This window comes from Colias croceus, chromosome 20 (genome assembly GCF_905220415.1).
Source record: "Colias croceus chromosome 20, ilColCroc2.1".
NCBI lineage: Eukaryota > Metazoa > Arthropoda > Insecta > Lepidoptera > Pieridae > Colias > Colias croceus.
The window spans coordinates 666,635-683,572 of NC_059556.1; the positions used below are offsets into that span (position 1 = coordinate 666,635).

General features: G+C 31.7%; 1 protein-coding gene across 2 annotated transcripts; it reads left to right on the forward strand.

Annotated features, from left to right (window-relative positions):
* Nucleotides 1–1,014: 1,014 nt before the first annotated feature.
* LOC123700874 (organic cation transporter-like protein) lies at nucleotides 1,015–16,005 on the forward strand. Of its 2 annotated transcripts, XM_045648237.1 has the most exons (6): nucleotides 1,015–1,112; nucleotides 11,146–11,567; nucleotides 11,802–12,209; nucleotides 12,436–12,679; nucleotides 14,844–15,309; nucleotides 15,343–16,005. In XM_045648237.1, the coding sequence occupies exons 2-5, from the start codon at nucleotides 11,167–11,169 to the stop codon at nucleotides 15,273–15,275; spliced, it is 1,485 nt and encodes a 494-aa protein (XP_045504193.1). In that variant the 5' UTR covers nucleotides 1,015–1,112; nucleotides 11,146–11,166; the 3' UTR covers nucleotides 15,276–15,309; nucleotides 15,343–16,005. The 2 variants fall into 2 exon arrangements, with proteins under 2 accessions (XP_045504193.1, XP_045504192.1); XM_045648236.1 differs by lacking the exon at nucleotides 15,343–16,005 and having other exon boundaries at nucleotides 14,844–15,312.
* Nucleotides 16,006–16,938: the final 933 nt, after the last annotated feature.

Below are 16,938 nucleotides of genomic sequence, written 5' to 3' on the forward strand. Positions count from 1 at the left end.
TAAATAATACATTATTATCATCAGCCCATATTTGTTTCCATTGCAGGAAGACATAGCTTTCGTGTAGTACTATTAGGTACCTATAATATATTCTGTGCTATAGTGTAACAAGATGACCAAGTGTGTGTTGATAGACCATAGTCATAATTATTATGTCGTTGAAGATTCTTAGAAAAATACATTATCAATTCATCCACGATATCTCCCAGTTTGCCTTAGGTACCTAGGATAAAGAAAAATATAAATCTTTCTTAATTGTTGCTTTGAAAGTGAAGCAAGGCTGTACAACTAGTTAATTTTAAGTGCTGCTCTTTAACAAGGTCATAGCATTTACATAAATTTGATAATTGTCAAGTGTTCGTGTAATTTTAGCAGATTTTGTTCTAAAATTCAAATTAAAAATAATAGCCTCAACCAGTATGAAACTATCAGTTATCACCGAAACAAAATCCATGTTTATTTAGTACTTTCAAAGTTGATTATGTCAGTAGACAGAAAAATATACAAAACTTGTAAATCTGGCAAATCTAAAAGATACACAGTGAAGATTTTATTACCCTTCATAACGTTTATTATACCGGCTTGTTACAATACATCTTTATATTTTATTTTATGTAGGTACCTTTATCCATTGTATTGAATTTTGATGTCTACAATTCGTTATGTAAAATACGAAAAATACAATAATAAAAAGTGTTTTTATTTTTTCAGATTTAACATTTTTAAATGGTATAGATAACTATTATGTTGATAATATTATATACTTTGTAATAAAAATATTAATTCGGGATAAACTAGCTCTATATCTAGATCTATCAGTCTCAAACCTCCCGAAACATAGGTATTTTTTTGTAAAATTGGTTCAAACCGTTTCGGATGAGTTTGATTACAAACACTGACATGAGATTTTTATTATTAGATAGGTATCAAAATATACTATTATCTCAAGTCGAACGGTAAGATTTCAAGTTATTTACTATCAAAATGTTTCAGTGATTATCAAGCCTTCGCGCGAGGCACACGCATCGATCTTTTTTTATTTTGTTTTAAACAATGTCATATTATATTAATTTGTTGTGATAATAAGTGAAGTAAGTGAATTTATATATTTTGTAAGTATTTTTTTTTACTTATTTTTTTTTTGACATCCACTAGACAACGGAGGAAGTGTTTTGTTGTTTTTTGTGTACCTATTTGAAGACGAAGTATATATTAATAAATTGATGTCTATAAAAAGTGATCGATTATTAAATAAAATTCCTCTTACCTTTTTTCAAAATATTTATAATTTCAATATAAAAATAGAAATATTCTAATTAAGTACCTATCTAGGTAATTAAAATGGTAATTTTTTTTTCTTTTCATTTGCAACTTGACGTATCGTTTAAAAATAGGTACCTAATAAGGCATTTAAACATATTAATTAATTATTAGTAAACCTGTTTTTACATAATTTAAAAACATTTAAAATAGTCACAATTTACATTATACCTACTTGTTTCCAATATTACCTAAATATGTTTATTGTTGTAGTATGAAATATGTATTATATTTACGTTAAATTACTGAACCGATTTTGAATAGATTTTGTATGTGGATAGGATCATAGAATATACCTACCTAGCATGGCAAAGTATTTTATTCAGTCAGGTAGGTACCTAGTACCCGTTTAGGTTGTCGAGCGAAATCGCAGGTTGAAATTAGTTTTGGTGAGAAAAGTAGTAATGTAGTGTATCTTTTGTTTCGTGTTTTCTCTTATTGTGTATTAAACTTATGCTTGCAATTAATCTTATTTTGATTTGAAAAGTCCATAAAAATACATTCTACGCGAAAGATTAGCCGTCAGCTCTTAGTCTAAAATCTAAAGTGAACAGACCAGATATTTAAATAATTAAATTTTTATTTGCAAATAATAATAACTAGTGGAAGTTTAAAATACTGACTTTTACAAACAAAATGCAAAAGTTTTCTAAGGAAAACTCAGAAAAAATTTCCTTAGAAAGTTTTCTAAGTTTTTCTTTGAATCGAGGCATTCCTATTGAATTGATACCTATTGAAAAGTATAATGAACGCTTGGAGTATTTCAATGACAAACATACATGTTCAATGTTTTTACCAATTTCACACACAATACTTACATTGTATCGAACGATCTATTGTTTAAGAAAGGTTTAAGAATTATCCTCTATTGTTATGCTTTTAAAATTCTCGTCTCAGTGTTTGTAATCTACTCTGAAACGGTTTGATCGATGATTAGGTATTAAATATTTAGTGTAGGGTGTATCTATACTCAGAGGTCTGAGAATAAGTCATACATTACTTATAAGACCTGCTTAGCCTACAAGAAAATAATTAATATAGGTAGGTACATAGTTTAAAAACTCATAAAATTACTGTTTTATCACCGATCCTTGATAAATTTTCAAATTTTTTAATGAAGTCTGTCCGTATAAAGGTCAAAATCGAGTCTAAAAGGAGTCGTATACATGTCGTGGCCATATGTCATATGATGATTTGCTCATTTCATGAAATGATTGATCATTTCATGAAATGATTGATCATTTCATGAAATGGTCGCATTTCATGATGTGGTCAACTAAGTTTGACCAGATCATTAAATCGTTGCTCGTCGAGCAAATCTACGATATGGCCACGACATACATACAAACATACAGGTGAAGCTAATAAAAGCGTGTTAAAAAAAAAATAAAAAAAAATATCTTTATTGAGTACAAAAATTAATACAGTACAATTACAGTGTGGCTCTGTCTTCCTAGCTAGGAAAATCCTGTGTTAAGGAAGACAGTTCCTTCCCATAGAACATGTTCAGTACAAAACAAAGATTACATTAAAAAAAAAATCAGAGAAAGTAAAAAAAAACATATAATAAATACAGCTGCGCGTTTACAAGCTTTTACAAGTAAAGTGTGTGAGTTTGTTAGTGTGTGTGTGTGTGTGTGTGTGTGTGTGTGTGTGTGCGTTTGTTAATGTGTGTGCTTGTGCATGTGAATGTTGTGTGTTTGTGTATGTTATATTATTGACATCTATCCATTATTAATTATGAGCTGCTCTATTTCATCATAGTCATAATTGTCAAGCCATTTAATGACCACTTTTTTAAATAAACTGTTATTTAAAGTCCTAACTTTTTGGGTCCTACTTATAATATTGTAAAACTTAGGGGCAGCAAAATGAAAAAACCTTTTAGCAAACCTACTATTAGTACGCGGCATAGGGAATCGGTCTCTTCTTTTATTAACACTCAGTAAGGCTGGTACTGTCTGTGTATGGTATCGTCGTAGGATTTCCTTTAAATATATTTTCCGTACGCTTAATAAGTTTGAATCCTTAAATAGATTTGTAGTGGGATATCTGAATGGTAATTTTAGTGCTACTTTAATAATTGCCCTCTGAACTCGTTCGACATGAATAAGGTGGGACTTAGCCATGCCTCCCCATGCACATATGCAATAGTTTAAGAGGCTTTCTATTAGTGCCTTGTATTTTAGTAAAACGGTATTTTTATTTACTACTGCTCTTAGATTTTTAAATATATAGATCATCCTTCGTAATCGCGTTACTAAATAAGAGGCCTGATTCCTGAACATCCCATTTTAAGTGGCTGTCTACCTGTAAAAAACTTTTCTTTTTATCATATTAGTTTATACATAAGTCGCGATCCATATATTATACAGAAAGGACATTGACAATTAAGGATAAACTAGTCTACAAACATTACCTTGGACGGGATCGAACGTGTGACCTCATAAATACGTCAAGGCGTTTGATAAGCACAGATTTTACAATTATGTATTAAGTTCGTTGACCCTCTGGAGAAAGACAGGAAACAAAGAAAGAAAGATAATAAAGTAGGTATTTGTTGGGTAAAATTATAATTATGGAATATACTTATGTTAGTTGATTTTAAGATTAATTAATCAATATTATTAGAACATAATTTTGCTTTAACTGAACTAATCTATACTAATATTATAAAGCTGAAGAGTTTGTTTGTTTGTTTATTTGAACGCGCTAATCACGAGAACTACTGGACCGATTTGAAAAATTCTTTCGGTGATAGATAGCTCATTTATCGAGGAAGGCTATAATAGGCTATACATATATCATCACGCTAACGACCAACAGGAGTGGAGCCACGGGGGTGAAACCGCGCGGAGCAGCTAGTAAATAATTGTCATACTATATCATTGAGCCTACTATTACTATTTCCTACGTAGTAATAATAGCTCAATGTAATGTATCGTATTTTTTTATTTGTTTGCGACTATTTTACACGAAATTAGCTAGCCGCATTTGTAATTTGGATTGATAATGAATTCGAAATAAGGATAGTTCTGTTTATAACAAAGGCTATTATTAAAAACTAAATGTTACTAACAGCAATGTTTTATGCTTGAAAATGTACAAAAAAGTGAAAAAAATATATTTTTCTTAGTTAGCCTTATATTCAAATTTCAAGCAAAATGAAGGTAAAGGGAAAAGTGTAAAGCAGGAAGATGTAGGCATGTTTATTACTGTATTTTTATCAAGTCAAGGATTTTATTAATTCATGTATTTCCTCCGCTTTTAATAAGCATTTTTGAGTTTTGACCATCTGGATACATAGAAAAATAAATAAATCGCGTTTAAAATTTAAATGAAGTTAAAATATATTTAATTTCTATATTGATATATGAATATAATCTTCCTAAACATTAAACACAAAAAAAAATATACCGGCCGAATTGATAACCTCCTCCTTTTTTTGGTAGTCGGTTAAAAATATACTTATCATTTTTGTTGAGGATTAAAAAATAATATAGTGCATATATTTATTTGTCAAGATACGAATGAAACCACGTGTGCAAGCGTGTAAATAATACAGTTTCGTCATTTGTTTTATCAGAAACGGTGTATCCACAGATAAGAGAACAAACATAAGAAATATGCACTAAGAGCATTCTTATCTAAATCCAATCGACTTTTCTTAGTTTATCATACTATTATTACATCATAATACTTATATATATTATATCTTATATGACAAAAATGAAAAAAAATACGATATTTATGTTTTATTTTACCCGACTGCACCAGAACTGGTTATGGATTTCGAATATATTATTAACTATGAAATGATTTACTTTTCATTTTTTGTAAAATTATTAGTCCTAGCAATTACCTAGTTATCTACATAGTTTCATAAATATATCTATTGGCGTAGTTAGTTACTTTATGCGAAAATTTCAACAATAGAATATTATCATTCTGTGTGTTTTGGCTCTTTCGGAAAGAGCTAAACAAAAATATCTTATCTATGGTACTATAAGTTATTTTTATTTAGGAAAAAACGCGACAATTTTCTTCAACAACCACTTAAAAGGTAAATCGAATATCATATTATAGGTATCTATGCGTCAGTATCTTTCATATTATGTCAATATTTATACATTTCACGTGACATTTAAATGTTGTATTGTAATTAATTACAATTTATATCTTCATTTACTTTAAATCCGTTTGGAAATAATTTATTTTCCAATTTTTCAAGTATCGACATTACCAAAATTAATTACTTTGTAACAGCAATAGCTATCTATATATCTATTCCTAATTACTTTTCTACAGTTGTCAAAAATACTTTTTTTGTGTTTTAGACAACTTTTATCTATACTGAAACCACTGTGAATACTGTGAATATGTCACATTATTCACCACTAATTTTCTTCATATGTATTATTTATTAAATTTTTGCCATAATGCTTAATAATATAAATCAAAGGGTGTAAAATCACATAAAATATAGGATTAAAATATGTAGGTATGGAAAAAAGCTCTCGCGATTACGTGAAATGCACGCAAGCGGAGTCACGGACGCAAAGCTACTCAAAAACTACTTTCTAGTAATAACCAAGTTTTATGGAAGTAGAAATGTAAAATATTAAATCGATAATTCTAATGACTATTCGTGTATTTAAAGATAATTTAACAATTAACATCTTGATATTTTTACAATCGGTTTTATCGGAGAAAATAAAACGTGTTGCAAAATTACAGGTTTGGTTTTATAAACCTGTCTGCAACATAAGCAGAATCTGATTACGAGAATAACTTCTGACATTCTATGATGAGAAATATATAAAGCAGAAAGAAGCTACCAATTTCTATTATATTCTATACTAGCTTTCCACCCGCGGCTGCGCCCGCTTTGACTAAAATCTAATAAATGATATTATGATATACTAAAACATTCCTATTCAATAAATCTATCTATTAAAAAAAACACATCAAAATCCGTTGCATAGTTTTAAACATTTAAGCATACATACGGACATATTATGATAGGGACAGAGGAAGCGACTTTGTTTTATACTACTAGTTCAGGAAACATCGCCCATTTTTGCAAGTGACTACTATCAAGCTAATTTTCCGTTTGTAGCTTTATTTTGATGAGACACCCAATAATTTCGTGTACGAAAGTCTCGATTGTGGTAGCTAACAGAGATAACAAGGATAAAAATTTTTGATTTGATGGTTCTCAAATATTTATTACTAACTGAATTAATTTTTTTTGTTCAATCTCAAGATAATTACCTAAATTATTCGAAAAAATATTTGTCCTACAAAATCTATGGTTTGTTCAAAGAGTCCCCCTTTCCAAAGTGTATCGATAACGAGGTCATCATAAATGATTACTAACAAGCTGATTTTTTTGTTTTCACTTAGTTAATGTTTATATAATTCAACAGCCATATTGTCCTACAAATTGCGTAATAAATATTTGAGAACCATCAAATCAAAAAATTTTATCCTTGTTCTCTCTGTTAACTACCACAATCGAGAGTTTCGTACACGAAATTATTCGGTGTCTCATCAAAATAAAGCTACAAACGGAAAATTAGCTTGATAGTAGTCACTTGCAAAAATGGGCGATGGCGGGCCTAGCACGATAAAATAATTTTTCGCAGTTACAACACTAAGTTCTTCATAATTCATAGATTTTGCACACGTAGATTACAAAAACATTAACTTTATTGCAAAAATACTTATTTGCATGCTAATTTGCGATCTAAAAAAATATAAACATGAGGAATTAGATTGTATTCGTTAATTTCATAAATTTACTTTCTCCAATCCTTACATGATAGGTACATCACGTAAGCAAAGCTTTAACAATTTAGAGATATTATACAAATGCATAAGTTAGAACGCTTAGTCTAAGAATATGATTGATATTAATTAGTTTTTTTTCTCACGTAATCGAAGCAAGTGGCATTTCTGAAGTATATATTTATTTCTTTTCGGGTATATAGGTAATCAACTTTCTGAAACTAAACAAGATAAGTCTGTTGTTGTAGTCTAGGTACCGTGAATATAAAATTTCGATCAAAACTGTTCCTAAGTTTTTGCATATGAAACCAATAAACATTTTTACACATAGCGTGTATAAAAAATCATATTCATGAACAAAACGTCAGCATCAAAGTTCATATAATTTGCGGCTTTAATCGAAGTTTATCTGTATACTTCAAGGTAAATAACAATTTAATAATATTATGATCACTTTATCAATATTAAGGTGCATAGCCTCCAAACAGGTCTAAGCCATAAGCTGCCTCGAAACATCGTAAAATTTAACTATTAAGTTATCGTGAATGTTAAAATCACCTTCACCCACATAATATTATTTATTTACATCACGTTTTTACACACGTGATGATATTAATCGACTAACTTTATCCCTTGACTCTTCCTACCTACTTACTCCTTTAATTAAAATTTTACGAATTATTTCATGAATTCACGAATATTGACAATATTCATTTATTTATTAAGGAAGGCCAAAAATTGTTTTCGTCGACACAAAACTGTTTGCCGTAAAAAGTAAAAATTAAATTCTTTTTATTTCAACTGATAACAGAAAGTATATAGTTTATATAAACAAAACAAGTATATAGTTTTATAGGTATCATGTAAATATATATCTAGTTGTTCTTGGACCCATTTAACACGTATTTAACAGCAGTCTATCTATAGAAGCAAATCTTTTCTAAATAGTTTATTCTTTTTAAATATCAAGGACAAATCACAAAGGTAATATATTAACATACTAAATTTTCGCCCGCGGCTTCGCCCGCGTTTTCAAAGAAAAACTCGCATAGTTCCCGTTCCCGTTGGTTTCCGGGATAAAACCTATCCTATGTGTTAATCCAAGTTACCCTCTATATGTGTGCTAAATTTCATTGTAATCGGTTCAGTAGTATTTGCGTGGGTAACAAACACACACACACACACACATCCTCAAAACTTTCGCATTTATAATATTAATAGGACTAAAATTAACAGTCACTATTTAACATACCTATACCTTAACACAATTTACAAGGAAATTATTTCAAATCATTTAGCATTTGAGATCTTCGATAAATTAATCACTAAACCAATCAATTCATTAAATTTATACGCAATAAAACGTGTTCTGGTTTTGATAGATACATTAATAGCTTGCTTCTAACCTTTAGGTTTTAATATATTATATGTCATAGAAGATTTATAAATAGGGACAGTTTTCATAAAACCAGATATCTAGTAATAGATATCTAATTATTATGCATAATGAAATTACTCTCAAAACGCTGATTTAACACGTTCACTGCGGCACAGAAATATCTGTACTTTCCATTACTGCGTTACGGGTCGTTTTAAACCTTGTCCTATACCAGAGATTGTGGCGGCACGAGGCATATTAAACCCCACCGCCCGTAGTAGACCAAAATCGTTTTTTTGGCGCCAAATAAGACAAAGTGTGTGGCTTTTGTCGTGATTATTATTAACAATGAGTTCATTAACCTAAATCTACCGTCGCCCGTGGTTAGATTAGTTAGTTTAGATTCTAGGGGTAAAATAAAATGTGGGGTCTGATGTACCCCATATCGCACTGAACAATAGCAATTTTTCATATAATTTAGTGATGGGAAAAGAAATATCGATTTTATTTAATTGTATTTATTTATCAAACTTATGGATGTTTTTCATTAAAACAGGCCAAACAATAGGTAAAATATTGTTTGCAACCAGTGCATTCTGTGAGAATTTTCTTTACTTTTTTGTCAGCCTCACGACTTGTTAAGAAGGTGCGGAGTTTTTAGTAACATCCTACACGTCTCCTCTTCTTTGATCCCTTTAAGAGATGATGTGCCTTGTTTGTTGGCTTGTTGACTTGGGCAAGAATTAAATTTTGATGAGCCATACACCGATTGCCGGGTGTTTTGGATTTGCCGCTAGTTGATTCAATGAACAAACACACTAATAGTAATCATGATTATCAACCTATTTGAAGAAAGTTACTCAACATGTCACATTCACGTTTCTATTAACGATATTTATTATAACGAGTAGTTAGGATGTTTGTAAATTACCTGTATCTACATTCAAGTCATTCTTTGTAAAAGCTTCAATAAGTTGTTCCACAAATAGTCTCGAATGCGTTGCACAACACTAACCGCGTGAGCTAGCTTAGGGTGCGGTACGAGGTGCGCGGTGGTACGAGGTGTTCGCAACCTCGTTCCGCACTGTGTTAGATTTTTTATTTGTTCAGTGCGGCACGAGGTCTAAGAAACCCGGTATTAAGGTCGGTATACCATTGAACTAGGAATCAATAGCACATCTCAGATATATAGATATCACTTTCCTACACTGAACCAGATGGAAGTTATGCCTCCCGCACGACAGAGAAGTTTACGTTTTTTCCTACCGCTATAACGACGAGACACGGACAGGGTGTTTCAAGCCCTGTTTCGCAGCTAACGTGTTAATAGATATATGGTTGTCACTCGGAAATAATTATTGAAGTCAAAATATTCACTTATAATTATTTTGGTTTTATATATTTCATTCATACGATTCATAAATAAATACAGAAATATTGACATGAACCAAATCGCGGGAAAAGCTTGTACCAAAATGTATTTCTTATCTGTATCTATTAATCTTTCGCATTGTTATACCACAGGTTATACGCAATACGGATGTAAATAATACTATTAATAATTTATTTGCCCAGACCCTAAGGCCCAGACAAGACAGTGATATATTAATTACAGTTTATAAATAGGTACTATATATGTACTAAAAGGTACTAATTTAGTATATTTCTTATACATATATGTTTGTAGGTAAAGCAGAAGTATTAATTCCGCAATGTAATACATATTATCATTATATTATCTGTGATGTTATATACAAAATGCCTTAACAAATTATGATATTTGTTATATAATTAGGTGCTCAATCATCGCTGAAAGTCAGCGCTGTTTTTGTGCAGCATTTTGCTGAGGCTGTGTCCATTTGCCTCATATTTTAATTTTTAGGATACATTTTGTAATGAAATGAAATGAAATGAAATAATTTATTTGCAGGAATTGTGGTCTACAAGGTTTTACAATATATTACATTAAAGTCCGCACAATTCTTTCTTTCTTTACTTAATACTAGGGTTACATACAAACAAATATTCATGTGAATAATATATTAAGTAATAATCTATTTTTTTCGGTCGGTTAATAAACTCGGCCGAGTTCATTAACATTACGCATTAATTTTCGCATTTTTCTCAATTGTATAATATTTCAATGTTGCAAAAATTTGCAAAACTCATAATATGCAATGTTTCGTTGCGGTTGTTTCGATTATGGTTATAAATTATAAGTGTACCACATTTCGGCGAATTTTAGTTATATAATAAACGTGTTGCAAGCGGAAGTGTACACGTTTTTATAAGCTAGCTAATTATTGCTTTTGAAATATTACAGCCTGAATATTAAGCTTAGACATGATACCTATAGCTCCTATACGATTATAATCCCTACTATAATATTATAAATGCGAAAGTAACTCTGCCTGTCTGTCTGTCTATTAACCGATTTTGATGAAATTTGGCACAGACAATCTTTAGACCCTGAGAAAGAACATAGGCTACCTTTTATTGCGAAATATGTACCACGGGCGAAGCCGGGGCGGACCGCTAGTACCTAATAAAAGTTGAACTACAGCAGTCCGACCGGTTTCAAAAACAATTTCACTGCTGCCGATATAGTTACATGATTACTAAGTGTAAAATTAAAAAATAATAATTGGTTGTTCCAGATTACCAAAAACACATCAAAAATGGTTCAACGGATCGCGACCCAGATAACGGGCCCGAAAAAAGAAGACGGCCTTGCAAACCTCATCGGTCAATTCGGGAGATGGCAATTCATAATTTTCGCTACTGTTTCTTTAGTCAAGCTATCATCAGGATGGGTGCAAATGGCGATATTGTTTTTGACTCCAAAACTGACGTTTTGGTGTGCAGAATTTACTAATTCTAGTACTGTAAAAATAGTGGATAATTCTACGTGTTATGCTGATTGTGTGAAGTATGAATATGATGCTTCACCGTTTAATAATACAATAGTTACTGAGTGGGGTCTCGTCTGTGAGAGAAGATGGCTGGCCAGCTTTACACAAATGGTGTTGCAGTTTGGTGTGCTTTTGGGCAGTATTGTTATGGGCTTCTTGTCTGATAGGTAAGCTGTTTATTTTTTTTAGATATGTTGGTTGTTTCGTTTTTTTTTTTGGGAAAAATCGGTACTTAGGTATTTTCTGAAAATATCGATTTTTTGTGGAAAGTCGCTTTTTTGTTGGTTCAATGGTCAGTAAATATAGTACCTAGTAATTAAAAAAAAATCTTTCCTTTAATTAAAAATTGCAATAAGTAATAGATAATAAAACACATTCAAATATAGAACATTTATTTTCAGATATGGCCGAAAGAACACATTCCTCTTTTCCACCACCACGCTGATCCTACTTGGATTCGCTATTCCTTTCTCACCAGACTACATTACCTTCACGGTGCTTCGCTTTTTCCTCGGCGTCGCAACATCAGGAACTATGGTCATCTCTTTCGTCATCGTCATGGAAACGGTCGGAACAGAGTACAGAGAGATGCTAGGCTGTCTCTTTCAGATTCCATTTATCATTGGACATATGACTGTCCCGCTCTTTGCGTATTACTTTAGGAATTGGGATACATATAGCTTGGCAATGGCTGTTCCTCCCTTGATATATTTGATGTACTTCTTTTCATTGACTGAGTCTCCACGATGGTTGCTCAGTGTTGGTAGAGTGGACGATGCAGCCAAGATTGTTAAACGCGCTGCTGAATTGTAAGTAGAATTTTTATTTCTTGTATGACTAAAATATATAATAGAGAAGGACTTTTTGTTTGCAATGAAAAGCTATTAAATCTATTTTTCATAATTGTATAACTAGTAGACATAAAGCTACTTGATATAAAAACACCGAATTTCTACTGTAATAATAAACATAGAGAAGTTTAAAATAGAATATAAAAAATGGTTCGCAATTCTCAACAACCCTTAACCCTTGCAGCAACGGGCTTCCCACCACCAAAATAGACGACACCTTAAAACAAATATCTGAAGAAATTCGCGAAAAATCTCAAACCACTCGCGCGAACTACACCGACCTGATGCGTCCGTGTCTCCGGGTGAAGACGGTCTGCTGTTGCTTCATGTGGACCATCGTGGGGCTGACCTTCTACGGCATCAACCAGTACATCAGCCAGACGAGCCCCGATCCGTTCGTGACGGTCGCTGCTGCGGGGGCTATACAGGTATACCGTATAGTCAACATATCCTACTTCCTACTAGGTATTATAAATGCGAAAGTTTGTTAGGATGTGTATGTATTGTGTATATGTGTGTTTGTTACTCTTTCACGCAAATACTACTGAACCGATTACAATGAAATTTAGCACACATATAAAGGGTAACTTGGATTTACCCATAGGATAGGTTTTATCCAGGAAATCCCATGGGAACTGGAACTATGCGGGTTTTTCTTTGAAAACGCGGGCGAAGCTGCGGGCGGAAAGCTAGTTCACAATATTCACACCCTTCATTATAGGTAGTAGGTATCGTTTTAATCATTGTTTTTATGAAATAGCTCAGTTGAGCGTGATTAACTAAAAGTATGATTGCCAGATTTCATGGAAATCAGTAGTTTATACGTAAGAAACCTGTCTTGCACATAAGTGCAATCTATAAAGATAGATAGTCTTTGATTTATTTATTTATTTATTATTATAGAATTTCCAACAAAGGACACAGTTCACGTTTATTACATCTTATTAAAATACATAATCTACTGTACCTTTAATTACAGGAAATTACAGCGTTCAATGTTCATTACAATTCAATTACAATTTGTGATTTTATTAAAAAATATTAGGTATATAACAATAATAATTAAAGAGCCATTATATAAATCAATTCTATTATATTTATATTTATATATTACGCAATTTGTAGGACAATATGTCTGTTGAATTATATAAACATTAACTAAGTGAAAACAAAAAAATCAGCTTGTTAGTAATCATTTATGATGACCTCGTTATCGATACACTTTGGAAAGGGGGACTCTTTGAACCAACCATAGATTTTGTAGGACAAATATTTTTTCGAATAATTTAGGTAATTATCTTGAGATTGAACAAAAAAAAATTCAGTTAGTAATAAATATTTGAGAACCATCAAATCAAAAATTTTTATCCTTGTTATCTCTGTTAGCTACCACAATCGAGACTTTCGTACACGAAATTATTGGGCGTCTCATCAAAATAAAGCTACAAACGGAAAATTAGCTTGATAGTAGTCACTTGCAAAAATGGGCGATGTCTTTCGATATCAGTTTTAAGTTTTTTTGATATCTGCAATATTTACGGAACAATCACTTGTACACCCTGTATAGCCTATAAGCCTTCCTCGATAAATGGGCTATCTAACACCGAAAGAATTTTTGGTCTCAGGACTTATTTGTTTCGTTGTATCACTATATTATAAAAGTTCAATACAAAAACAAAAACAATGCGGCCTTTTGAGATTTGATAAACATGATGATTTTTTTAATTAACTTCCGCAAAAAGTATGGAGGTTATTCGTATCAGATTTTTTGTAGGTGTGGTATACTTTTTGTTTATATATTTTTTGTATTTACCACCATAACACAACTATAGTAGATAAATAAGTATGATTGTGATGGGAAACCCTGATTGTTATTGTGATTTGTCTTGTTTTACATAAGGAAAACATTTATATCGAATCATTTAAATATCGCCGTAGGTTACAGCCAATAATAATTATGTTATTTTTGTGTTACCGCACCAACTCTAATAATAATTTGTCTTGATTCGAAAATTGCTTGGATATCTTTTAATGTATGAAATGGGAATCGAGCCACATGGATGTTTAATTGTGTGAATTCTAAATGCTAATAATAGATTAAACTAGACTAGATTTCAGCTGGTCATAATTATTAGCTTAGCTTAGCTTAGCCCGCGTTTTCAAAGAAAAAACCCGCATAGTTCCCGTTCATGTTGTATTTTCGGGATAAAAAGTAGCTGTCTTATCTTATATATATCTTAGCGGTCTTCAGCTACCTACATACCACATTTCATTGTAATCGGTTCAGTAGTATTTGTGTGAAAGAGTCACAAAAATCCATCATCACAAACTTTCGCGTTTATAATATTAGTAGTAAGGATAAGGTAGATTTTTTTAAATTATTTACAGAAACAATTTTCTACATGCATCGCTCTCAAATAAAATTTTCAATCATCAGTCAATTATTTAAAAAAACAATTATTATTCAATTATTTATTAGAATGCTTGTACTAGTTAAGTTTTCCATAAAATAAAATGTTTATAGTTTTACTATGTCGTATTTGATGTTAATTATTACAAACCTTGTAAAACCAATAACGGAAATCATTCCAGATCCCATCAAACCTGCTGGCGATCTGTTTCATAAAGTACTTCGGAAGGAAGCTGACCATCGCCATCGCCTTCACCCTCGGAGGTCTCTGCGTGCTGCTCCTCGGGGTCCTCCCCAACACGTACACCATATCCCTGACCCTCGGAACTTTGGGAGTCAGCTGTGTAGCCATCGTAGCCGCCTCTATATACATCTATACATCAGAATTATACCCCACAGTGGTCAGAAATATGTCAATGGGTGCGTGTTCGATGTGCATGCGCATCGGTTCCATGATTGCACCGTTTATTTCGAATTCTTCGGCGGCGTTGCCATGGTTACCGACGGCCATTTTTGGACTTACACCTATAGCGGCGAGTCTTATGTGTATATTCTTGCCTGAGACAAAGGGAACAACGCTGCCAGATAGTTTGGAAGATGTGGACAAGGAATGATCTGTTATTTATGCTTAGCTGAGGCTATAGACTATTTATATACATTAATTGTTTTGAAGTAATCGAGTTTAAAAAAAAAGTTTATATAGGTAAGATGTTGTACAAACCGTCGAATTTAATATTGAAGTATAAACAGTGATAATTTTGGTGATGAATAGTTTATAGTTAAAACTATACTATAATTAGATAGATACCTATGTTATATATGTAAGTATTAAATGTTTGTACAATTTTATTTAGTTAAGTAATAATTTTAATTTTATTCAGTGTGTGTGTGTGACAATATAATTAACAATTTAGAACGTTTTTTGATAAGCCGCGTTTTAAACCTACCTTTAAATTTATTTGAGCAGTTAGGTACCGATTGCACTATGGGGGCGTCCATAAATTACATGAATCTAATCCAACCTTACGTTAGGGAAAAAGGGTCTCGACAAATATCACGCATTTTTTTCTGATTAAAACAAAAGAAATTATACACTTTTGGTCCAAGATTAAAAAAATGAAAAAAAAACACCTCATGTAATTTATGGACGCCCCCTAACTAAATTTTGCATTAAGTGTACATTGTATAAAATGAAAATTATATTTTTATAGACTATAATATATAGGTATAACTGGAATTAATAAAGTGCCAAAATGTACATTGTAAATGTAATGTAGATTTAATTTAAATTTATCTAATTTTGTAAATCACAAGAAAATGTGATGCATATCTGAGAAAATTTATGTATTACTAGCGGTCCGCCCCGGCTTCGCCCGTGGTACATATTAACGTTTTCTCTACATAAGAACCATCCTCGTACTTCAAGGAATATAATAAAAAAAGAATTATCGAAATCGGTTCAGCCGTTCTCGAGTTATGGAATTACAACGAAAAGTGGCATTGATTTTTATATATTAGATATTAGAAAAATATATTAATAAAGCATTTAACTACGTGATTTACTTTTATTTTATTTTAAACTAGCTTTCCACCCGCGGCTTCGTCCGCGCAGTCAAAGAAAAACCCGCATAGTTCCCGTTCCCGTGGGATTTCCGGGATAAAACCTATCCTATGGCCCGGGGTAATAAGTAGCCTATGTCCTTTCTCGGGTATCAAAATATCTCTAGGTATACCAAATTTTATGCAAATTGGTTCAGTAGTTAAGGCGTGATTGAGTTACAGACAGACAGACAGAGTTACTTTCGCATTTATAATATTAGTATGGATTACCGTTATGTTGAGAAGATATTTTCCAATGTACAAAAGAATGACAAAAGAATAACCCATTTCCCATATACCTAATGTGGAATCAAAGTTCAAACATTGATTTCTTTTAAAATACCTACAAAATGAGAAGCATCATTATATATTTTGAAAGACCTAATATTTGTTTGAGACATTAATTATGGTTTATATTGAGCAGCATTTTATCATAAAATGTTTCGAATAGAATGAGAGCACAAATGAGAGGTTGAAGTTACAGTTCAACTTCAGTTTCGCACTAGTCCAACATTATCTTTAAAAAAAACGTGACAATTATAGTGTTGTAGAATATCTTTTTGACAGTTATTATAATATGTGAAACTGCCCTACTAGGGACAATAACATTCAATAATTGTCTTTAGGTAATTAAAATGTAGGTACCTAACTACCTAGTCACTAGTCAGTTATATTATT